Source organism: Salvelinus fontinalis, unplaced genomic scaffold, assembly GCF_029448725.1.
Source record: "Salvelinus fontinalis isolate EN_2023a unplaced genomic scaffold, ASM2944872v1 scaffold_0134, whole genome shotgun sequence".
In the NCBI taxonomy this organism is placed as follows: domain Eukaryota; kingdom Metazoa; phylum Chordata; class Actinopteri; order Salmoniformes; family Salmonidae; genus Salvelinus; species Salvelinus fontinalis.
The window spans coordinates 322473-347766 of NW_026600343.1; the positions used below are offsets into that span (position 1 = coordinate 322473).

General features: G+C 43.8%; 1 protein-coding gene across 1 annotated transcript in view; it reads right to left on the bottom strand.

The window, feature by feature from the left end:
- Positions 1 to 25294, bottom strand: part of LOC129843425 (uncharacterized) — a 109460-nt gene that overhangs the window by 76596 nt on the left and 7570 nt on the right. The window contains exon 2 of the mRNA XM_055912139.1: positions 18546 to 18662. Within this exon, the coding sequence (XP_055768114.1) occupies positions 18546 to 18662 (117 nt within the window). The remainder of the gene's footprint in view (positions 1 to 18545; positions 18663 to 25294) is intronic.

Sequence of the window (25294 nt, forward strand, 5' to 3'; positions counted from 1 at the left end):
GGTAGTTGAGGTATAAATGAGACTATAAGGAGTACCAGTACTGAGTCAATGTGCAGGGGTACCAGGTAGTTTGGGTAATAATGAGACTATAAGAAGTACCAGTACTGAGTCAATGTGTAGGGGTACCAGGTAGTTGAGGTAATAATGAGACTATAAGGAGTACCAGTACTGAGTCAATGTGCAGGGGTACCAGGTAGTTGAGGTAATAATGAAGCTATAAGGAGTACCAGTACTGAGTCATTGTGCAGGGGTACCAGGTAGTTTGGGTAATAATGAGACTATAAGAAGTACCAGTACTGAGTCAATGTGCAGGGGTACCAGGTAGTTGAGGTAATAATGAGACTATAAGGAGTACCAGTACTGAGTCAATGTGCAGGGTACCAGGTAGTTGAGGTAATAATGAGACTATAAGGAGTACCAGTACTGAGTCAATGTGCAGGGGTACCAGGTAGTTGAGGTAATAATGAGGCTATAAGGAGTACCAGTACTGAGTCAATGTGCAGGGTACCAGGTAGTTGAGGTAATAATGAGACTATAAGGAGTACCAGTACTGAGTCAATGTGCAGGGTACCAGGTAGTTGGGGTAATAATGAGACTATAAGGAGTACCAGTACTGAGTCAATGTGCAGGGTACCAGGTAGTTGGGGTAATAATGAGGCTATAAGGAGTACCAGTACTGAGTCAATGTGCAGGGTACCAGGTAGTTGGGGTAATAATGAAGCTATAAGGAGTACCAGTACTGAGTCATTGTGCAGGGGTACCAGGTAGTTTGGGTAATAATGAGACTATAAGCAGTACCAGTACTGAGTCAATGTGTAGGGGTACCAGGTAGTTGAGGTTATAATGAGACTATAAGGAGTACCAGTACTGAGTCAATGTGCATGGTACCAGGTAGTTGAGGTAATAATGAGACTATAAGGAGTACCAGTACTGAGTCAATGTCCAGGGGTACCAGGTAGTTTGGGTAATAATGAGACTATAAGGAGTATCAGTACTGAGTCAATATGTAGGGTACCAGGTAGTTGAGGTAATAATGAGACTATAAGGAGTACCAGTACTGAGTCAATGTGCAGGGGTACCAGGTAGTTGAGGTAATAATGAGACTATAAGGAGTACCAGTACTGAGTCAATGTGCAGGGGTACCAGGTAGTTGAGGTAATAATGAGACTATAAGGAGTATCAGTACTGAGTCAATGTGCAGGGGTACCAGGTAGTTGAGGTAATAATGAGACTATAAAGAGTACCAGTACTGAGTCAATGTGCAGGGGTACCAAGTAGTTGAGGTAATAATGAGTATCAGTACTGAGTCAATGTGCAGGGGTACCAGGTAGTTGAGGTAATAATGAGACTATAAAGAGTACCAGTACTGAGTCAATGTGCAGGGGTACCAGGTAGTTGAGGTAATAATTAGACTATAAGGAGTACCAGTACTGAGTCAATGTGCAGGGGTACCAGGTAGTTTGGGTAATAATGAGACTATAAGAAGTACCAGTACTGAGTCAATGTGTAGGGGTACCAGGTAGTTGAGGTAATAATGAGACTATAAGGAGTACCAGTACTGAGTCAATGTGCAGGGGTACCAGGTAGTTGAGGTAATAATGAAGCTATAAGGAGTACCAGTACTGAGTCATTGTGCAGGGGTACCAGGTAGTTTGGGTAATAATGAGACTATAAGAAGTACCAGTACTGAGTCAATGTGCAGGGGTACCAGGTAGTTGAGGTAATAATGAGACTATAAGGAGTACCAGTACTGAGTCAATGTGCAGGGTACCAGGTAGTTGAGGTAATAATGAGACTATAAGGAGTACCAGTACTGAGTCAATGTGCAGGGGTACCAGGTAGTTGAGGTAATAATGAGGCTATAAGGAGTACCAGTACTGAGTCAATGTGCAGGGTACCAGGTAGTTGAGGTAATAATGAAGCTATAAGGAGTACCAGTACTGAGTCATTGTGCAGGGGTACCCGGTAGTTTGGGTAATAATGAGACTATAAGGAGTACCAGTACTGAGTCAATGTGCAGGGGTACCAGGTAGTTGAGGTAATAATGAGGCTATAAGGAGTACCAGTACTGAGTCAATGTGCAGGGTACCAGGTAGTTGAGGTAATAATGAGGCTATAAGGAGTACCAGTACTGCGTCAATGTGCAGGGGTACCAGGTGTTGCGGTAATAATGAGACTATAAGGAGTACCAGTACTGAGTCAATGTGCAGGGTACCAGGTAGTTGGGGTAATAATGAGACTATAAGAAGTACCAGTACTGAGTCAATGTGTAGGGGTACCAGGTAGTTGAGTTAATAATGAGACTATAAGAAGTACCAGTACTGAGTCAATGTGTAGGGGTACCAGGTAGTTGAGGTAATAATGAGGCTATAAGGAGTACCAGTACTGAGTCATTATGCAGGGGTACCAGGTAGTTGAGGTAATAATGAAGCTATAAGGAGTACCAGTACTGAGTCATTGTGCAGGGGTACCAGGTAGTTTGGGTAATAATGAGACTATAAGAAGTACCAGTACTGAGTCAATGTGCAGGGGTACCAGGTAGTTGAGGTAATAATGAGACTATAAGGAGTACCAGTACTGAGTCAATGTGCAGGGTACCAGGTAGTTGAGGTAATAATGAGACTATAAGGAGTACCAGTACTGAGTCAATGTGCAGGGTACCAGGTAGTTGGGGTAATAATGAGACTATAAGGAGTACCAGTACTGAGTCAATGTGCAGGGTACCAGGTAGTTGGGGTAATAATGAGGCTATAAGGAGTACCAGTACTGAGTCAATGTGCAGGGTACCAGGTAGTTGGGGTAATAATGAAGCTATAAGGAGTACCAGTACTGAGTCATTGTGCAGGGGTACCAGGTAGTTTGGGTAATAATGAGACTATAAGAAGTACCAGTACTGAGTCAATGTGTAGGGGTACCAGGTAGTTGAGGTTATAATGAGACTATAAGGAGTACCAGTACTGAGTCAATGTGCATGGTACCAGGTAGTTGAGGTAATAATGAGACTATAAGGAGTACCAGTACTGAGTCAATGTCCAGGGGTACCAGGTAGTTTGGGTAATAATGAGACTATAAGGAGTATCAGTACTGAGTCAATATGCAGGGTACCAGGTAGTTGAGGTAATAATGAGACTATAAGGAGTACCAGTACTGAGTCAATGTGCAGGGGCACCAGGTAGTTGAGGTAATAATGAGACTATAAGGAGTACCAGTACTGAGTCAATGTGCAGGGGTACCAGGTAGTTGAGGTAATAATGAGACTATAAGGAGTACCAGTACTGAGTCAATGTGCAGGGGTACCAGGTAGTTGAAGTAATAATGAGACTATAAGGAGTACCAGTACTGAGTCAATGTGCAGGGGTACCAGGTAGTTGAGGTAATAATGAGACTATAAGGAGTACCAGTACTGAGTCAATGTGCAGGGGTACCAGGTAGTTGAGGTAATAATGAGACTATAAGGAGTACCAGTACTGAGTCAATGTGCAGGGGTACCAGGTAGTTTGGGTAATAATGAGACTATAAGAAGTACCAGTACTGAGTCAATGTGTAGGGGTACCAGGTAGTTGAGGTAATAATGAGACTATAAGGAGTACCAGTACTGAGTCAATGTGCAGGGGTACCAGGTAGTTGAGGTAATAATGAAGCTATAAGGAGTACCAGTACTGAGTCAATGTGCAGGGGTACCAGGTAGTTGAGGTAATAATGAGACTATAAGGAGTACCAGTACTGAGTCAATGTGCAGGGGTACCAGGTAGTTGAGGTAATAATGAGGCTATAAGGAGTACCAGTACTGAGTCAATGTGCAGGGTACCAGGTAGTTGAGGTAATAATGAAGCTATAAGGAGTACCAGTACTGAGTCATTGTGCAGGGGTACCCGGTAGTTTGGGTAATAATGAGACTATAAGGAGTACCAGTACTGAGTCAATGTGCAGGGGTACCAGGTAGTTGAGGTAATAATGAGACTATAAGGAGTACCAGTACTGAGTCAATGTGCAGGGTACCAGGTAGTTGAGGTAATAATGAGGCTATAAGGAGTACCAGTACTGCGTCAATGTGCAGGGGTACCAGGTGTTGAGGTAATAATGAGACTATAAGGAGTACCAGTACTGAGTCAATGTGCAGGGTACCAGGTAGTTGGGGTAATAATGAGACTATAAGGAGTACCAGTACTGAGTCAATGTGCAGGGTACCAGGTAGTTGGGGTAATAATGAGGCTATAAGGAGTGCCAGTACTGAGTCAATGTGCAGGGTACCAGGTAGTTGAGGTAATAATGAAGCTATAAGGAGTACCAGTACTGAGTCATTGTGCAGGGGTACCAGGTAGTTTGGGTAATAATGAGACTATAAGAAGTACCAGTACTGAGTCAATGTGTAGGGGTACCAGGTAGTTGAGGTAATAATGAGACTATAAGGAGTACCAGTACTGAGTCAATGTGCAGGGGTACCAGGTAGTTGAGGTAATAATGAAGCTATAAGGAGTACCAGTACTGAGTCATTGTGCAGGGGTACCAGGTAGTTTGGGTAATAATGAGACTATAAGAGGTACCAGTACTGAGTCAATGTGCAGGGGTACCAGGTAGTTGAGGTAATAATGAGACTATAAGGAGTACCAGTACTGAGTCAATGTGCAGGGTACCAGGTAGTTGAGGTAATAATGAGACTATAAGGAGTACCAGTACTGAGTCAATGTGCAGGGGTACCAGGTAGTTGAGGTAATAATGAGGCTATAAGGAGTACCAGTACTGAGTCAATGTGCAGGGTACCAGGTAGTTGGGGTAATAATGAGGCTATAAGGAGTACCAGTACTGAGTCAATGTGCAGGGTACCAGGTAGTTGAGGTAATAATGAAGCTATAAGGAGTACCAGTATTGAGTCATTGTGCAGGGGTACCAGGTAGTTTGGGTAATAATGAGACTATAAGAAGTACCAGTACTGAGTCAATGTGTAGGGGTACCAGGTAGTTGAGGTAATAATGAGACTATAAGGAGTACCAGTACTGAGTCAATGTGCAGGGGTACCAGGTAGTTGAGGTAATAATGAAGCTATAAGGAGTACCAGTACTGAGTCATTGTGCAGGGGTACCCGGTAGTTTGGGTAATAATGAGACTATAAGAAGTACCAGTACTGAGTCGAAGTGCAGGGGTACCAGGTAGTTGAGGTAATAATGAAGCTATAAGGAGTACCAGTACTGAGTCATTGTACAGGGGTACCAGGTAGTTTGGGTAATAATGAGACTATAAGAAGTACCAGTACTGAGTCAATGTGCAGGGGTACCAGGTAGTTGAGGTAATAATGAGACTATAAGGAGTACCAGTACTGAGTCAATGTGCAGGGTACCAGGTAGTTGAGGTAATAATGAGACTATAAGGAGTACCAGTACTGAGTCATTGTGCAGGGGTACCAGGTAGTTTGGGTAATAATGAGACTATAAGAAGTACCAGTACTGAGTCAATGTGCAGGGTACCAGGTAGTTGGGGTAATAATGAGACTATAAGGAGTACCAGTACTGAGTCAATGTGCAGGGTACCAGGTAGTTGGGGTAATAATGAGGCTATAAGGAGTACCAGTACTGAGTCAATGTGCAGGGTACCAGGTAGTTGAGGTAATAATGAAGCTATAAGGAGTACCAGTACTGAGTCATTGTGCAGGGGTACCAGGTAGTTTGGGTAATAATGAGACTATAAGAAGTACCAGTACTGAGTCAATGTGTAGGGGTACCAGGTAGTTGAGGTAATAATGAGACTATAAGGAGTACCAGTACTGAGTCAATGTGCAGGGGTACCAGGTAGTTGAGGTAATAATGAAGCTATAAGGAGTACCAGTACTGAGTCATTGTGCAGGGGTACCAGGTAGTTTGGGTAATAATGAGACTATAAGAGGTACCAGTACTGAGTCAATGTGCAGGGGTACCAGGTAGTTGAGGTAATAATGAGACTATAAGGAGTACCAGTACTGAGTCAATGTGCAGGGTACCAGGTAGTTGAGGTAATAATGAGACTATAAGGAGTACCAGTACTGAGTCAATGTGCAGGGGTACCAGGTAGTTGAGGTAATAATGAGGCTATAAGGAGTACCAGTACTGAGTCAATGTGCAGGGTACCAGGTAGTTGGGGTAATAATGAGGCTATAAGGAGTACCAGTACTGAGTCAATGTGCAGGGTACCAGGTAGTTGAGGTAATAATGAAGCTATAAGGAGTACCAGTACTGAGTCATTGTGCAGGGGTACCAGGTAGTTTGGGTAATAATGAGACTATAAGAAGTACCAGTACTGAGTCAATGTGTAGGGGTACCAGGTAGTTGAGGTAATAATGAGACTATAAGGAGTACCAGTACTGAGTCAATGTGCAGGGGTACCAGGTAGTTGAGGTAATAATGAAGCTATAAGGAGTACCAGTACTGAGTCATTGTGCAGGGGTACCAGGTAGTTTGGGTAATAATGAGACTATAAGAAGTACCAGTACTGAGTCAATGTGCAGGGGTACCAGGTAGATGTGGTTATAATGAGACTATAAGGAGTACCAGTACTGAGTCAATGTGCAGGGGTACCAGGTTATTGAGGTAATAATGAGACTATAAGGAGTACCAGTACTGAGTCAATGTGCAGGGGTACCAGGTAGTTGAGGTAATAATGAGACTATAAGGAGTACCAGTACTGAGTCAATGTGCAGGGGTACCAGGTAGTTGAGGTAATAATGAGACTATAAGGAGTACCAGTACTGAGTCAATGTGCAGGGGTACCAGGTAGTTGAGGTATAAATGAGACTATAAGGAGTACCAGTACTGAGTCAATGTGCAGGGGTACCAGGTAGTTGAGGTAATCATGAGACTATAAGGAGTACCAGTACTGAGTCAATGTGCAGGGGTACCAGGTAGTTGAGGTAATAATGAGGCTTTAAGGAGTACCAGTACTGAGTCAATGTGCAGGGGTACCAGGTAGTTGAGGTAATAATGAGACTATAAGGAGTACCAGTACTGAGTCAATGTGCAGGGGTACCAGGTAGTTGAGGTAATAATGAGACTATAAGGAGTACCAGTACTGAGTCAATGTGCAGGGGTACCAGGTAGTTGAGGTAATAATGAGACTTTAAGGAGTACCAGTACTGAGTCAATGTGCAGGGGTACCAGGTAGGTGAGGTAATAATGAGACTATAAGGAGTACCAGTACTGAGTCAATGTGCAGGGGTACCAGGTAGTTGAGGTAATAATGAGACTATAAGGAGAACCAGTACTGAGTCAATGTGCAGGGGTACCAGGTAGTTGAGGTAATAATGAGACTATAAGGAGTACCAGTACTGAGTCAATGTGCAGGGGTACCAGGTTGTTGAGGTAATAATGAGACTATAAGGAGTACCAGTACTGAGTCAATGTGCAGGGCTACCAGGTAGTTGAGGTAATAATGAGACTATAAGGAGTACCAGTACTGAGTCAATGTGCAGGGGTACCAGGTAGTTGAGGTAATAATGAGACTATAAGGAGTACCAGTACTGAGTCAATGTGCAGGGGTACCAGGTAGTTGAGGTAATAATGAGACTATAAGGAGTACCAGTACTGAGTCAATGTGCAGGGGTACCAGGTACTTGAGGTAATAATGAGAATGTCACGTCCTGGCCTTAGTATTCGTTGTTTTCTTTATTATTTTAGTTAGGTCAGGGTGTGACATGGGGTATGTTTGTGTTTTGGGTGTTTATTATGGTAAAGGGGGTGTTGGTTTTAGTGTATGGGTTTGTGTGGAGTGTATGTGTCTAGTATTGTCTATGTTTAACGTTTGTAGCCTGTGTGTGTGCACTACGTTATTTAGCTTCACGATCGTTTGTTGTTTTGATTAGTTTTGTGTAAGTGTTTCGTTTCGTGTTCTATCATCTTCATAAAATAAAAAGAAGATGTATTCATATCCCGCTGCACCTTGGTCCGTCTCTCCACACGATCGTGACAGAATTACCCACCAAAGGACCAAGCAGCGTGTGAAACGGCAACAGGACCCACCTACACAGGATTTCTGGAGATGGGAGGACGAATTGGATGGAAAGGGACCTTGGGCTCAACCTGGAGAATATCGCCGTCCCAAAGCTGAGCTGGAGGCAGCGAAAGCAGAGAGGCGGCGATATGAGGAGGCAGCACGGAGGCAAGGCTGGAAGCCCGTGAGTACTACCCAAAAATTTCTTGGGGGGGGGCTAGGAGGTAGTGGGCCGAGGGCAGGTAGGAGACCTGCGCCCACTCCCCAGGCTAACCGTGGAGAGCGGGAGTACGGGCAGACACCGTGTTACGCAGTAGAGCGCACGGTGTCTCCTGTACGTGTGCATAGCCCAGTGCGGGTTATTCCACCTCCCCGCACTGGTAGGGCTAGATTGAGCATTGAGCCAAGTGCCATGAAGCCGGCTCTACCTATCTGGCCACCAGTACATCTCCTCGGGCCGGCTTACATGGCACCAGCCTTACGCATGGTGTCCCCGGTTCGCCTACATAGCCCGGTGCGGGTTATTCCACCTCCCCGCACTGGTCGGGCGACGGGGAGCATTCAACCAGGTAAGGTTGGGCAGGCTCGGTGCTCAAGGGAGCCAGTACGCCTGCAAGGTCCGGTATTTCCGGCGCCACCTTCCCGCCCCAGTCCTGTTCCACCAGTGCCAACACCACGCACCAGGCTTCCAGTGTGTCTCCAGAGCCCTGTTCTTCCTCCACGCACTCGTACAATGGTGCGTGTCTCCAGCCCATTACCACCAGTGCCTACACCACGCACCAAGCCTCCTGTGTGTCCCCAGAGTCCTGTGCGTCCTGTTGCTGCTCCCCGCACTAGCCCTGAGATGCGTGTCCCCAGCCCGGTACCACCAGTTCCGGCACCACGCACTAGGCCTAATGTGCGTTTCCAGGGTCCAGTATGCCCTGTTCCTGCTCCCCGCACTAGCCCTGAGATGCGTGTCCCCAGCCCGGTACCACCAGTTCCGGCACCATGCACCAGGCCTAGAGTGCGCCTCAGCCGGCCAGAGCCATCCGTCTCTCCAGCGCCATCTGAGCCATCCGTCTCTCCAGCGCCATCTGAGCTATCCGTCTCCCCAGCGCCATCTGAGCCATCCGTCTGCCCAGTGCCATTAGAGCCGCCCGTCTGTCCCGAGCCGTCAGAGCCGATCGTCAGTCAGGAGCCGCTAGAGCCGATCGTCAGACAGGATCTGCCAGAGCCGCCAACCAGACAGGATCTGCCAGAGCCGCCAACCAGACAGGATCTGCCAGAGCCGCCAACCAGACAGGATCTGCCAGAGCCGCCAACCAGACAGGATCTGCCAGAGCCGCCAACCAGACAGGATCTGCCAGAGCCGCCAACCAGACAGGATCTGCCAGAGCCGCCAACCAGACATGAGCAGACAGATCCGTCAGCCAGCCATGAGCAGCCAGATCCGTCAGCCAGCCATGAGCAGCCAGATCCGTCAGCCAGCCATGAGCAGCCAGATCCGTCAGCCAGCCATGAGCAGCCAGATCCGTCAGCCAGCAATGAGCAGCCAGATCCGTCAGCCAGCCAGGATCCGCCAGAGCCGTCCAGCCAGGATCCGCCATTTAGTCCGGTGCTGCCCCTTATCCTGTTACTGCCCCTTATCCTGGTACTGCCCCTTATCCTGGTGCTGCCCCTTATCCTGGTGCTGTCCCTTATCCTGGTGCTGTCCCTTATCCTGGTGCTGTCCCTTATCCTGGTGCTGCCCCTTAGTCCGGTACTGCCCCTTAGTCCGGTGCTGCCCCTTATTCCAGTGGGTTTAGGAAAGCGTCTAGTGACTATGGTGGGGTGGGGACCACGACCAGTGCCGGAGCCGCCGCCGTGGACGGACGCCCACCCAGACCCTCCCCTAGACTATGTGCTGGTGCGCCCGGAGTTCGCACCTTAAGGGGGGGGTTATGTCACGCCCTGGCCTTAGTATTCTTTGTTTTCTTTATTATTTTAGTTAGGTCAGGGTGTGACATGGGGTATGTTTGTGTTTTGGGTGTTTATTATGGTAAAGGGGGTGTTGGTTTTAGTGTATGGGTTTGTGTGGAGTGTATGTGTCTAGTATTGTCTATGTTTAACGTTTGTAGCCTGTGTGTGTGCACTACGTTATTTAGCTTCACGATCGTTTGTTGTTTTGATTAGTTTTGTGTAAGTGTTTCGTTTCGTGTTCTATCATCTTCATAAAATAAAAAGAAGATGTATTCATATCCCGCTGCACCTTGGTCCGTCTCTCCACACGATCGTGACAGAGACTATAAGGAGTACCAGTACTGAGTCAATGTGCAGGGGCACCAGGTAGTTGAGGTAATAATGAGACTATAAGGAGTACCAGTACTGAATCAATGTGCAGGGGTACCAGGTAGTTGAGGTAATAATGAGACTATAAGGAGTACCAGTACTGAGTCAATGTGCAGGGGTACCAGGTAGTTGAGGTAATAATGAGACTATACGGAGTACCAGTACTGAGTCAATGTGCAGGGGTACCAGGTAGTTGAGGTAATAATGAGGCTGTAAGGAGAACCAGTACTGAGTCAATGTGCAGGGGTACCAGGTAGTTGAGGTAATAATGAGACTATAAGGAGAACCAGTACTGAGTCAATGTGCAGGGGTACCAGGTAGTTTAGGTAATAATGAGGCTATAAGGAGTACCAGTACTGAGTCAATGTGCAGGGGTACCAGGTAGTTGAGGTAATAATGAGACTATAAGGAGTACCAGTACTGAGTCAATGTGCAGGGGTACCAGGTAGTTGAGGTAATAATGAGACTATAAGGAGTACCAGTACTGAGTCAATGTGCAGGGGTACCAGGTAGTTGAGGTAATAATGAGACTATGAGGAGTACCAGTACTGAGTCAATGTGCAGGGTACCAGGTAGTTGAGGTAATTGAGGTAATATCCACATGTAGGTAAGTGTAAAAGTGACTAGTCAATCAGGATAGAGATTACGTCTCCTCATCCAGGGAGTGCACACTGTCACAAGCCGGCTCATAGCCTGTGACAAATGAGAGGACACGAACAACAGGTATAGGCCAATTCAAAAGTGTTCTTTATTATTAAACAAACTATTAACTTAAACTAAGAAACAGGAATGAGGTGTGGATGTATCAGAATGTAAGGTGTATGTAAAGTGCATGGGTGCATGAATATGTGTGTGTGAACATGACTGAGTGAAAACTATGCAAAACTAAAAAGGAACAAACAAATCATGAGCATACCTGGAGGAGCAGAGAGAGAGAGAGCAAGAGTGATTAGTGACAGCTTTATACCCTGAGCCCAGGTGGCTCCAATCACTAACGACCCTCCTCTGCCTGCAGGAGGAACCACCCCCTGCACGGCAGAGGAGGAGCCGTGACACCCCCCTCCTTAAAATGAGGGTCCCACCCTCATCCCAACTTCCTCCAACATAATCAAAATAATTCAAATTTCCCCAAAAACAAATAAACAAAAAAAAACCAATCCCGGCTCCTAGCAGTAGCCCCGTGTCCCCCAGCCGACTGTCCGTCCCTCAAACTCGGCAGCCCTGGTACCTGGGGAGCAATTTAAGAGGAAAGAGGCGCAGACAGCCCGTAGGGGTCAACAGAGAAAAGGTACAAGCTAGGTTAAAGGAGCACGGGACAGAGCATCAGCAATGATATTATCCTTACCCTTAATGTGCCTAATATCAAGGTTGAATGGTTGCAAGAACAAAGCCCAACGCATCAGGCGCTGGTTGGGGTTTTGCAGGGACCTCAGAAAAACCAGTGGGTTGTGGTCAGTGAACACAGTTAAAGGGGTCAAACCAGAACCAACATAGACCTCGAAGTGCTGTAAAGCCCAAATGAGACCTAAAGCCTCCTTTTCAATTACAGAATAGTTTTCCTGATACTTATTAAATTTTCGGGAGAAGAAACTGACTGGACACTCAACCTTGTCGTCATTCTCCTGGAGAAGCACAGCCCCAGCACCGATTTGACTGGCGTCTACCTGCAATTTGAAAGGTTTCCCAAAATTTGGTGCTGCCAACACAGGTGCCAAACACAAAAGAGTCTTAACTGCATCAAATGCCTCTTGACACTGGGTGGACCAGATAAATTCAGCCTTGGCCTTCAACAGATTGGTCAGTGGGGACACTACTACCGAAAAGTTTTTACAAAAAGCACGGTAGTACCCCGCCATTCCCAGGAAGCGCATCAGTTCTTTCTTTGTAGAGGGCTGTGGGAACTGCCTCACAGCCTGAACCTTGGCTTCCACGGGACAGACAAATCCCTGACCAACAACCTTGCCTAGGTATGTGACTGTAGCTTTGGCAAACTCACATTTTGCCAAATCAATACCATTGTCCAACATAAAACTGGAAACAGAGATGCAGTCTAGTCTCTTCTCCTCAGATACACGATCAAATCTGTGTTTGATAGGCTTAGCATCTCCGATGTCTATATCATGTTCAATTAAGTGGGTTTGTGATGGAGTGTCAGAAAACAAAACAGGGTAGTTTCTAATAAGAGCTACCAATTCATCACGTTTCTCAGAGTAAATGATCTACCAAAACCCCAAGGTTTTGCAAAGTCTGGGAGTTTTTCAACCGTCCTTGTAAGACCTCATCTGAAACTTTAACTTCCTCTTCTCCCCCCTCCACCAAATTAAAGCCACAAGATGCAGGGACTGGGGCAGCAGTCAACACTGACCTCACTGCTGGAGTGCCTTCAACTTTGCTTAGATCACGGGAGTGATAACATTTTAACAGGTTCACATGGCATAATTTAGAGGACTTCCTATGACTAGGGGTTTCAATAAGATAGTTCAAATCTGACACTTTACGCAACACAGTGAAAGGACCACAGTATTTTGCCTGAAAAGGTGAACTTACAAGAGGCAGAAGAGCAAGTACCCGATCACCGGGACTAAACTCACGCAGCTCAGCCTGTCCGTCATATTTCAGTTTCATTTTCCGTTGAGAACATTTTAGTTTTTCTTTCGCTAGTTCACCAGCCCTATACAACTTCAACCTAAAACCATTTACATAGTCAATAAGGTTCCGAGGTGGTTCCTCAGGCAAACAACCATCCTGCAACACTGCTAAAGGCCCACGCACCTTATGGCCAAACACTAAGTCATTTGGGCTAAACCCTGTGCTTTCCTGCACTACTTCACGAGCAGCTAGTAACAGCCAAGGTAACCCCTCCTCCCAGTCGGCAGACAGTTCCGTACAATATGCACGAAGCAAGGATTTTAAAGTTTGATGAAAACGTTCCAAAGCTCCCTGGCTCTGGGCATGGAACGCAGTAGACTTGTTGTGTTTAACTTTAAGCTGTTTGAGAACCTGAGCAAATAAATGAGAGGTAAAGTTAGACCCCTGATCTGACTGGATGGTTTTTGGAATCCCAAATGTTGAAATAAATTGAGTTAAAGCTTTAACTACTGATTTTGAAGTTATGGTACGCAAGGAAAAAGCTGCCGGATATCTGGTTGCTTGACACATAACAGTTAATAAGTAGCTATGACCTGACTTGGACCTTGGTAATGGCCCAACACAATCGATAATAAGATGCTCAAAAGGTTGCCCTACGGCTGGTATTGGATACAACGGTGCAGGCTTTACAACCTGATTTGGCTTGCTTGTGCGCTGACACGTATCACAAGTTTTAATAAACTGAGATACATCCCGCTTTAAACGTGGCCAGAAAAAATAACGAAGTATACGATCATACGTTTTACGAACACCCATATGACCTGCCACATCACCATGTGAAGTTTGCAACACTTTATTTCGCAAAGTAGTAGGTACAACTATTTGAAAGACTGGTTCTCCTAAACCCTTATCATAGTGTGGAACCCATTTCCTGACCAACAGCCCATCAAGAAGAAAATAACACTGAGCACTATTCCTCACCACTGAATCAGGAACCACTTTATCAAACAGATCAGCCAAAGTAGTATCGGCTTTTTGCTCAGCCATCAATGAATCTCTAGAACTAGTCAACTGTTCTGTCTGGAGTTTGACTGGCAACTCAAGACTTTCTGGCTTACTCTCAATCTCCTTACGAGAGGCTGCGCGGGTAACCGCACAAACTGGAAATACCTCAGGAGACACACAGTTTTGATCCGGAGATTCCCTTGCAGGGGACACTGAAGGTTGCTTCTTACAGATGTTTAATTTGCCATCTGCCCACACCTTACTACCTGCCAAGTCATTCCCCAAAATCATGTGCACTCCCTCTACTGGCAACTGAGGTCTAACCCCAACATCTACATCACCCTCTATCAGACCACATTTTAGGGTAACTTTTTTTAAAGAACAAGAGAATGGAACTAAACCCATACCACATACCATTACACAACGGCCAGTATCAGACTCTTTAGAGAACGGCAAAACAGATTCCAGAATAAAAGAATCTAAAGCTCCAGTGTCTCTTAGGATCTTGATTTTAACCTGTTGGGGATGGGGGCGCTGTTTAGACTATTTATGCTAATGTGGCTAATTTTTTAAACGGCTTCCCACAAAATCCTTGATCGTACAATATGCATATTATTATTATTATTGGATAGAAAACAGTCTATAGTTTCTATAGGAGTTGAAATTTTGTCTCTAAGTGGAACAGAGCCCATTCTACAGCAATTTCCCTGACATGGAGTCAGATTTGAGAAACGTTGGCCACTTTTCTGAAGTCATTTAAAAGGGCTCTGTCGTTGCTATGACTACACGGACACTTCTTACGTCTTCCCCTGGATGCCTTTACGTGATGACGATTCCAACGGGCTCGATTGCTCGTTCACAGGCCCTACAAATGAAAAAAACCTTTAGCTAGCAAGTCTTTTCTTGCTGCGTAACGCGCGTGGAAGACACCGACCCTCTCCTGTTCCAAGCGTTAGTTTAGCCTGTTATATTTCTCCGGTCATCTTTTCACTCGTTATAGGAGTTACAAACATCACAAAGTAGTTAATTTAAAGCGTTTTATAGCAATTTATATCCGTTTAGTGCGATTTTGGGACATTTATTTTTGCAACGATGTGAAAAGTTGGGTGCGCTTTTCAGTTCATCCCGAACGTAGTTGACATTTCCACATGGCAAGAGGACAGCTTTCCACCAAAAGACGATTTCTCCCAAGAAAGGATCCTTTGCCCAAGATACTGATGGAAGAACAGCTCAAGGTAGGACATTTTTATTATGATAAATCGTGTTTCTGTCGAAACATTTTAGTGGCTTAGGACGCCATGTTTTTTGACGTAGCTTCGCTTGGCGCAAACTGTATTGAAAAGTAAGGATAAATTAAAAAATGTAATAACGCAATTGTATTAAGAATTAAATTGTCTATCAATCCCTGTCCACCCTATATTTTTTAGTCACGTTTATGAGTATTTATGTATAAGAGTAGATCACTGTCTAAGTGGCGCAAGGACGTTTTCTTTACCAGCTTGTCTACATTTCACATTGTCTAACCATGATTTTGGTGGCTAAATATAAACATTTTCGATCAAACTGTATATGCATGTTGTAATGTGATGTTACAGGAGTGTCATCGGAAGAATTCTGAGAAGGTTAGTGAAAAAATTAATATCTTTTGGCGATGTTGACTTTTATCGCTCACTTTGGCTAGAATCAATGCTGGGCTGCTAATTGCTATGTGCTAAGCTAATATAACGATTTATTGTGTTTTCGCTGTAAGACACTTAGAAAATCTGAAATATTGTCTGTATTCACAGGATCTGTGTCTTTCGATTCGTGTATGCTGTGTATTTTTACGAAATGTTTGATGATTAGTAGTTAGGTAAACACGTTGCTCATTGTAATTATTCTAGTCCATTTGTGATGGTGGGTGCAATTGTAAACTATGAAGTCTACCTGAAATATGCACTTTTTTCTAACAAAACCTATCCCATACCATAAATATGTTATCAGACTGTCATCTAATGAGTTTTTTTGTTGGTTAGGGGCTATAAATATCTTAGTTTAGCCGAATTGGTGATGGCTACTGGTGTTGGTGGACAAATAAAAGATGGTGGAATATGCTAATGTGTTTTTAGGTAATAGATGTACATCTTTACATATTGTGTCTTCCCTGTAAAACATTTTAAAAATCGGAAATGTTGACTGGATTCATAAGATCTGTGTCTTTCATTAGCTGTATTGGACTTTAATGTGTGAAAGTTAAATATTTTAAAAAAATATTTTTTTTGAATTTCGCGGCACTGGTTTTTCAGTGGGGGGGGGGGGGGTGTGCCGCTAGCGCCACGCTGATCCTAGACAGGTTAACATTCTGGTTGCCATCTACCAGGGACACTACACCATCTGAAATGAAGGCTGAAAAATCACAGCGGGAAAACTGAGAATCAAACTCAACTAGTGGCTGAAACAGCTCACCCTGGTGGTCAGAGGCTGTAACAGGACTTGCCATCACAGCAGGTTTAACTTGAACTGACTGTTTTGATTTAAGCAGAGGACAATTTTTCTTCCAATGTCCTTCAACTAAACAGTAGCGACAGGTATTAGCATTAACCGGTGCTTTAAATCCTCCAGACTTAAACTTCTGCCGAGGCCTTTGGAAAGAAGCCCCCAAAAAAGGTGACCTACTATTCCTAGGAGTAAAGTTATTCTTATGGTACATATCACTGTTTGACTCAAAATGGCTTTTATGTGTTAGCCTGTACTCATCTGCAAGGATTGCTGCATCACTTGGAGACTTAACTTTACGTTCATTCAGGTATGTAGCAACCTGGTAAGAAACAGAATTTTTGAACTTTTCTAACACAATCAAATTAGACAGACCCTCAAAAGTACTAACTTCAGAAGCTGTACACCAACGATTAAATGCAGAAGTCAAATCACAAACAAACTCAGAATAGGTTTGTGAATCTAACTTTTTCCTGTAACGAAAACGTTGACGATATGCCTCTGGCACAAGCTCGTAGACCTTCAGAACTGCTGATTTAACTTTAGCATAAACTTTACTGTCAGCTACACTCAGTGCTGCAAAAGCCTCACGTGCTTTACCTGTAAGTACACATTGCAACAACATAGTCATGTCCAAATCTGACCAAGCTCTAGCTTCCGCAATACGCTCAAATAAAGTAAAGTATGTGTCTGGATCTGACTCATCAAATTTAGGCAACAAATGAAGATTCTGTGAAACATCAAACTGTGGTAGTCTTTCCGGTCTATTAGCATTTCTCAATCGCTCTATCTCTAATTGCATTTGCATTTGCTCTAATTGCATTTGCCTTTGCATTTGCAACAGTTCCCTCTGCTGCTCAAAAGTTAATGAAGGGCTAGCCTGAAAACTTGCACCCTCACTACTAGCAGACTGACCGCCAAAAACACCCATTTCCCTAAGACCCTGCTTTAAGCTAGTTTTAACAGTCTCTTTAATTTTTTTATCAACAATCTCAATCTGATAATGTTCAGCAATTTCAATTAACTGCTCCTTAGTACACAACTCTAAGGCTACCTCTGAAGGAGCTTGAACAAAACTACACAAAATGGAAGACATTTTCTTCAACCAATACAACTATTACAAATGCTCAAAAAAACACAACTCACCTGCTGTCAATCTGGGTTCAAGGACAAGAGCCACACCCCACTATCCTCCAAAAACTACTAACTAACTGGCCCTGGTCTTCGTGCAGTCACATGTGGTGGGGTTTTATGCACACAAAACCAGTGGAGTGGAAAAGACAACCAGAAACTGGCGGCCCTCCCATAACCACGGAGGTGCTCCCGAGCCGATGTAGGGGAAAAGGGAAAGGGATGCTCTACCCACGTTCACTGCCACCTAAAACAAAAACACCACAAGCCTCCTATGGACACTTGCTGATATGCCTGAACAGGAGAGGACTCCCACCTGAACAAAACCCAGAAAAACACAAAGTGAATTGCTTAGCTACCAAGCTAACTGAACCAAAAGAACACATGGTTCTCAACTCTCTCTTAAACAAAATTGGCCCAACCAAAACATCCACTCAAACAAAAAAAATTGTCAATCTGAACTAAACTAACCCAAGTTAACTACTATCCCGGATGAGCCCCCACTTGTCACAAGCCGGCTCATAGCCTGTGACAAATGAGAGGACACGAACAACAGGTATAGGCCAATTCAAAAGTGTTCTTTATTATTAAACAAACTATTAACTTAAACTAAGAAACAGGAATGAGGTGTGGATGTATCAGAATGTAAGGTGTATGTAAAGTGCATGGGTGCATGAATATGTGTGTGTGAACATGACTGAGTGAAAACTATGCAAAACTAAAAAGGAACAAACAAATCATGAGCATACCTGGAGGAGCAGAGAGAGAGAGAGCAAGAGTGATTAGTGACAGCTTTATACCCTGAGCCCAGGTGGCTCCAATCACTAACGACCCTCCTCTGCCTGCAGGAGGAACCACCCCCTGCACGGCAGAGGAGGAGCCGTGACACACACACACACACACCCACACACACAGAGGGAATGTTGTGTTTGTTTAATATTGTTTTAGGACTATGAAAATGGACAAAAGGATTAGCCTATGGATTATGAAAACAACATAAAGAAATGGGAAAATGGGAGAGGAGAAATGACTAGAGACAGTGTTGTTTAACTCACTGACCATGACCCATGAGTTCTTCTTACCTTTGTTCAGTAGAAAAGTCTCCCTCTCTAAAGGTTAGAGGTTGTTCCATAGACCGGTCACTCTTCATGGACACACAGCTGGGAACAGGGGAGGCTGGTCTCTCCTGCTTGATTGGTCTTCAACACAACAGAGACAAACATTACATCTCTCATCTACTCTGAGCTCAGATGGGGAAACATAAGAAGAGTTTCATTTCAAAAAGCTATATATCCATTTTCAGAAATATTGGTAAATGAAATGTTATTGTTTAATAAAGAAAATATAAAAGAGATTGGTGTGTTTGTTCACTATCTAATCATGGCTTCAATAACAGACATGTATTTGTTTAAAATCTATCACTTGATGGTTTCATTTCAGGAAAAAAATGGGGAAAAAATTGCAAAATGCTATATATCTACCTCACTCTCAAATGTGACTGAACGGCTCGATTCGGTCTCATGGAGCAAAATATGAAATTGTGTTTTTTACATTGGATAAAATTAGAGACTAGAAAATGTTATATATTTTTTTTTATTTCACCTTTATTTAACCAGGTAGGCCAGTTGAGAACAAGTTCTCATTTACAACTGCGACCTGACCAAGATAAAGCAAAGCAGTGCGACACAAACAACAACACAGAGTTACACATGGAGTAAACAGAGTTACAGTCAATAATACAATAAAAAAGTCTATATACAGTCTGTGCAAATGGCATGAGGAGGTAACGCAATAAATAGGCCATAGTAGCGAAGTAATTACAATTTAGCAAATTAAAACTGGAGTGATTTACAGATGGCCTATGTACAGCTGTAGCGATCGGTAAGCTGCTCAGATAGCTGATATTAAAGTTAGTGAGGGAGATATAAGTCTCCAACTTCAGCGATTTTTGTAATTCGTTCCAGTCATTGGCAGCAGAGAACTGGAAGGAAAGGCGGCCAAAGGAAGTGTTGTCTTTGTGGATGACCAGTGAGATATACCTGCTGGATCGCGTGCTGCGCGTGGGTGTTGTTATGGTGACCAGTGAGCTGAGATAAGGCGTGGCTTTACCTAGCAAAGACTTATAGATGACCTGGAGCCAGTGGGTCTGGTGACAAATATGTAGCGAGGGCCAGCCGACGAGAGCATACAGGTCGCAGTGGTGGGTGGTATATGGGGCTTTGGTGACAAAACGGATGGCACTGTGATAGACTGCATCCAGTTTGCTGAGTAGAGTGTTGGAGAACATTTTGTAAATGACATCGCCGAAGTCGAGGATCGGTAGGATAGTCAGTTTAACGAGGGTATGTTTGGCAGCGTGAGTAAAGGAGGCTTTGTTGCGAAATAGGAAGCCGATTCTAGATTTCATTTTGGATTGGAGATGCTTAATATGAGTCTGGAAGGAGAGTTTACAGTCTAGCCCAGACATGGGCAAACTACGGCCCGCGGGCCACATACGGCCCGTTAGGCTTTTTAATCCGGCCCGCCGAACTTGTCCAAATTATAGTAAAAACCTCCTTTTTTTCCCCTTTCCCTGCAATGCCCACGTTTCCCCAATAGATGGCGCACTCAAAACACATTGACCGTTGTTGGAGTGGCGCGTATTTCTCTTTATTTCACTTTAATTTTCACTTCGTTTCACGTCACCATTAAGCCCTTCTGTGAAAATGAGCGGACCAAAGAGAAGGAAAGTGGACAGCGAATGCCGAGTGTTTAATAAGGAGTGGACAACAAAATACTTCTTCACTGAAGTCCGATCAACGGCTGTATGTCTGATATGCCAAGAAGCTGTTGCGGTTTTCAAAGAGTACAATATCAGCCGTCACTTTGCCACGAAGCATGCAAACTATGCTAGCAAGCAGTCAACACAAGAACGGGCGGCTACTGCTCAGAGGTTGGCAGCTAATTTACAGAGTCAACAGAACTTTTTTCACCGACAAACTGCAATTCAAGAGTCAAGTACCAAGGCAAGTTATTTGCTGGCATTCAAATTAGCAAAGGCTAGCAAGCCTTTCTCCGAAGGCGAGTTTTTGAAAGAGTGCATGGTAGAGACAGCAGGTCTCTTGTGTCCGGAGAGCAAAGCCAAGTTTGAAAAAATCAGTTTAGCACGCAGGACAGTGACTCGCCGCGTGGAACTGATTGACGAAGATATAGTCAGCGAGTTAAACAAAAAGGCGGAGTCCTTTAAGTTATATTCACTAGCACTGGATGAAAGTAACGACATAAAAGACACTGCTCAGCTCCTAATTTTTATCCGAGGGATTAACGACAGTTTTGAGATAACGGAGGAGCTTTTGAGCATGGAATCACTGAAAGGGAAAACGCGAGGAGAGGACTTATATGAACAGGTGTCTGCTGTCATCGAGAGAATGAAGCTACCTTGGAGTAAACTTGCCAATGTCACCACGGATGGATGCCAAATTTAACTGGAAAAAACATCGGGCTGCTGAAAAGAATCCAGGATAAAGTGAAAGAAGAAAACCCTGACCAGGATGTTATTTTACTTCACTGCATCATTCATCAGGAGTCTCTGTGTAAGTCTGTATTGCAGCTTAATCACGTCGTGGATCCAGTTGTAAAACTTGTTAACTTCATACGAGCAAGGGGACTTAATCATCGTCAGTTCATTACGTTCCTGGAAGAAACTAATGCGGATCACCAGGACCTACTTTACCACTCTCGCGTCCGCTGGTTAAGTTTGGGGAAAGTGTTTCAACGAGTCTGGGAGCTCAAAGACGAGATTCGCTAATTTTTTAATTTAATGGGGAAATCCGAAGAATTCCCCGAGCTGAGCGACACAAACTATTTTCACACATGAATGAGCTGAACGTGAAGCTACAGGGGAAAGATCAGTTTGCGCACGACATGTACACAAATGTGAGAGCCTTCAAATCCAAGCTGGTTTTATTCTCCAGGCAAATGTCAAACAAATCTTTAACACATTTCCCCACACTAGCCGTGCAGAAAGAGGCCGCCCGAAATGCGAAGAAATACTGCAAATCACTGGACGATCTGCACAGAGAATTTTGCCGTCGGTTCTGTGATTTTGAAAAAATTGACAAGTCACTTCAACTGGTGTCCTGTCCCCTGTCACAAGACCCCGAATCAGCACAGCAGGAGCTGCAATTGGAACTGATCGATCTTCAGTCTGACTCCGTCTCAAAGGAGAAGTTCAAGTCTCTTAAACTGAATGACTTTTACGCTTCACTTAACGAGATCGCGTTTCCAAACCTCCGGAGGACGGCGCAGAAGATGCTGGTGTTGTTTGGCTCGACCTACGTGTGTGAGCAGACGTTTAGCGTCATGAAAATCAACAAAGCCCATCACAGATCCAAGTTAACTGACCAACACCTCAGATCTGTCCTGAGAATTGCCACAACAAAACTAACTCCAGACTTTGATGCACTGGCAAAAAAGGGAGACCAACAACACTGTTCCCACTGAAATGGTGAGTTTTTCTGCTGTGTTATGAAAAAATGCATATGGAAAGTTTGGAAGTGCGTCTTTTAATTAAGAGCAATGCGCATTTACGCACAGCAGCGGTACAGTAGCTTTATTAACACGCCGCACATCGCTCTTAATTTAAATTTAAATTTTCAGCTGCAGGTAGGATATTTAATACAGCCTATGTCTGTGTGCTTGGCAACGATACACGTGTACTGTTTGCGCGTGAAGGCGAGGGCGTCCGTGGCGAGTTTGTAGAGCGCGCGGTCAGGACAATCCATCCATGATTTTGCGGAGTTTAACACAAGTAGATATTATTGAGCTTGAGTATTTCGTTGTGTAATAATATGTTTTGAATGTTGAAAGTGATTCCATTTTTCAATAAATGTTGATTTCTTTAACTTTGCACCTTCGATTGAAACTTATTAAAAACAGACGCAATCTTGATAAATCACAGTGCATATGTTATTTTAATCTATTTACATTTCCTCATCCCGGTATCTGCGAAATAGTATGTAAATGCCATATCTTGCATATTCCTTGAGACAAATTTATTAACTGATAAGGGCTATTTTTCACATTTGAAAGACAGTTAATAAATTGGGTTGTAGTGTTCTTACTGTGCTATGAGGTTTGCACACACTACATTTAATGCTTTAGTATATCCGGCCCAAACACTCCCTCCAAATGCTCCTGGCCCGGCCCCTCTGTCAAATTTTAGAACCCATTGTGGCCCGCGAGTCAAAAAGTTTGCCCACCCCTGGTCTAGCCAGACACCTAGGTATTTGTAGTTGTCCACATATTCTAAGTCAGAACTGTCCAAAGTAGTGATGCTAGGCGGGCGGGCGGGTGCGGGCAGCGATCGGTTGAAAAGCATGCATTTAGTTTTATGAGCGTTTAAGAGCAGTTGGAGGCCACGGAAGGAATGTTGTATGGCATTGAAACTTGTTTGGAGGTTAGTTAACACAGTGTCCTTAGAAGGGCCAGATGTATACATAATGGTGTCATCTGCATAGAGGTGGATCAGGGAATCACCAGCAGCAAGAGCGACATCATTGATGTATACAGAGAAGAGCGACATCGTTGATATATACAGAGAAAAGACTCGGCCCGAGAATTGAACCCTGTGGTACCCCCATAGAGACTGCCAGAGGTCTGGACAACAGGCCCTTCGATTTGACGCACTGAACTCTATCTGAGAAGTAGTTGGTGAACCAGGCGAGGCAGTCAATTGAGACACCAAGGCTGTTGAGTCTGACGATAAGAATACGGTGATTGACAGAGACAAAAGCCTTGGCCAGGTGGATGAAGACGGCTGCACAGTACTGTCTTTAACCTGTTGGGGATGGGGGCGCTGTTTAGACTACTTATGCTAATGTGGCTAATTTTTTAAACGGCTTCCCACAAAATCCTTGATCGTACAATATGCATATTATTATTATTATTGGATAGAAAACAGTCTATAGTTTCTATAGGAGTTGAAATTTTGTCTCTAAGTGGAACAGAGCCCATTCTACAGCAATTTCCCTGACATGGAGTCAGATTTGAGAAATGTTGGCCACTCTTCTGAAGTCATTTAAAAGGGCACTGTCGTTGCTATGACTATACGGACACTTCTTACGTCTTCCCCTGGATGCCTTTACGTGATGACGATTCCAACGGGGTCGATTGCACGTTCACAGGCCCTACAAATGAAAAAACCCTGAAGCTAGTCATTCTTTGGGAGCTGCGTCATGAGCAAAGTGGACACCGGCGCGCACCTGTTCCAAGCGTTAGTTTAGCCTGTTATATTTCTCCGGTCATCTTTTCACTCGTTATAGGAGTTAAAAACATCATAAGGTAGTTAATTTAAAGCGTTTTATAGCAATTTATATCCGTTTAGTGCGATTTTGGGACATTTATTTTTGCAACGATGTGAAAAGTTGGGCACGCTTTTCAGTTCATCCCGAACGCAGTTGACTTTTCCACATGGCAAGAGGACAGCTTTCCACCAAAAGACGATTTCTCCCAAGAAAGGATCCTTTGCCCAAGATACTGATGGAAGAACAGCTCAAGGTAGGACATTTTTATTATGATAAATCGTGTTTCTGTCGAAACATTTTAGTGGCTTAGGACGCCATGTTTTTTGACGTAGCTTCGCTTGGCGCAAACTGTATTGAAAAGTAAGGATAAATTAAAAAATGTAATAACGCAATTGTATTAAGAATTAAATTGTCTATCAATCCCTGTCCACCCTATATTTTTTAGTCACGTTTATGAGTATTTATGTATAAGAGTAGATCACTGTCTAAGTGGCGCAAGGACAAATTCTGACCAGCTGAGTTACATTTCACATTGTCTAACCATGATTTTGGTGGCTAAATATAAACATTTTCGATCAAACTCTATATGGATTGTGTAATATGATGTTACAGGAGTGTCATCTGAAGAATTCTGAGAAGGTTAGTGAAAAAATTAATATATTTTTGGCGATGTTGACGTTATCGCCCACTTTGGCTAGAATCAATGCTGGGCTGCTATGTGCTATGTGCTATGCTAATATAACGATTTATTGTGTTTTCGCTGTAAGACACTTAGAAAATCTGAAATATTGTCTGTATTCACAGGATCTGTGTCTTTCGATTCGTGTATGCTGTGTATTTTTACGAAATGTTTGATGATTAGTAGTTAGGTAAACACGTTGCTCATTGTAATTATTCTAGTCCATTTGTGATGGTGGGTGCAATTGTAAACTATGCCATATACCTGAAATATGCACTTTTTTCTAACAAAACCTATCCCATACCATAAATATGTTATCAGACTGTCATCTAATGAGTTTTTTTGTTGGTTAGGGGCTATAAATATCTTAGTTTAGCCGAATTGGTGATGGCTACTGGTGTTGGTGGACAAATAAAAGATGGTGGATTATGCTAATGTGTTTTTAGGTAATAGATGTACATCTTTACATATTGTGTCTTCCCTGTAAAACATTTTAAAAATCGGAAATGTTGACTGGATTCACAAGATCTGTGTCTTTCATTAGCTGTATTGGACTTTAATGTGTGAAAGTTAAATATTTTAAAAAAATATTTTTTTTGAATTTCGCGGCACTGGTTTTTCAGTGGGGGGGGGGGGGGGGTGCCGCTAGCGCCACGCTGATCCTAGACAGGTTAATCGATGGCGGTTATGATATCGTTTAGTATCTTGAACGTGGCTGAGGTGCACCTGTGACCAGCTCGGAAACAAGATTGCACAGCGGAGGTTTATATAATTTGCTAAATAATATATATCTGCCTCACTCTCAGAGAAATCAGTACTGCTAGGTTTTATACATTCAAACGTTAACGTACGGCTCAATTTAGCATAT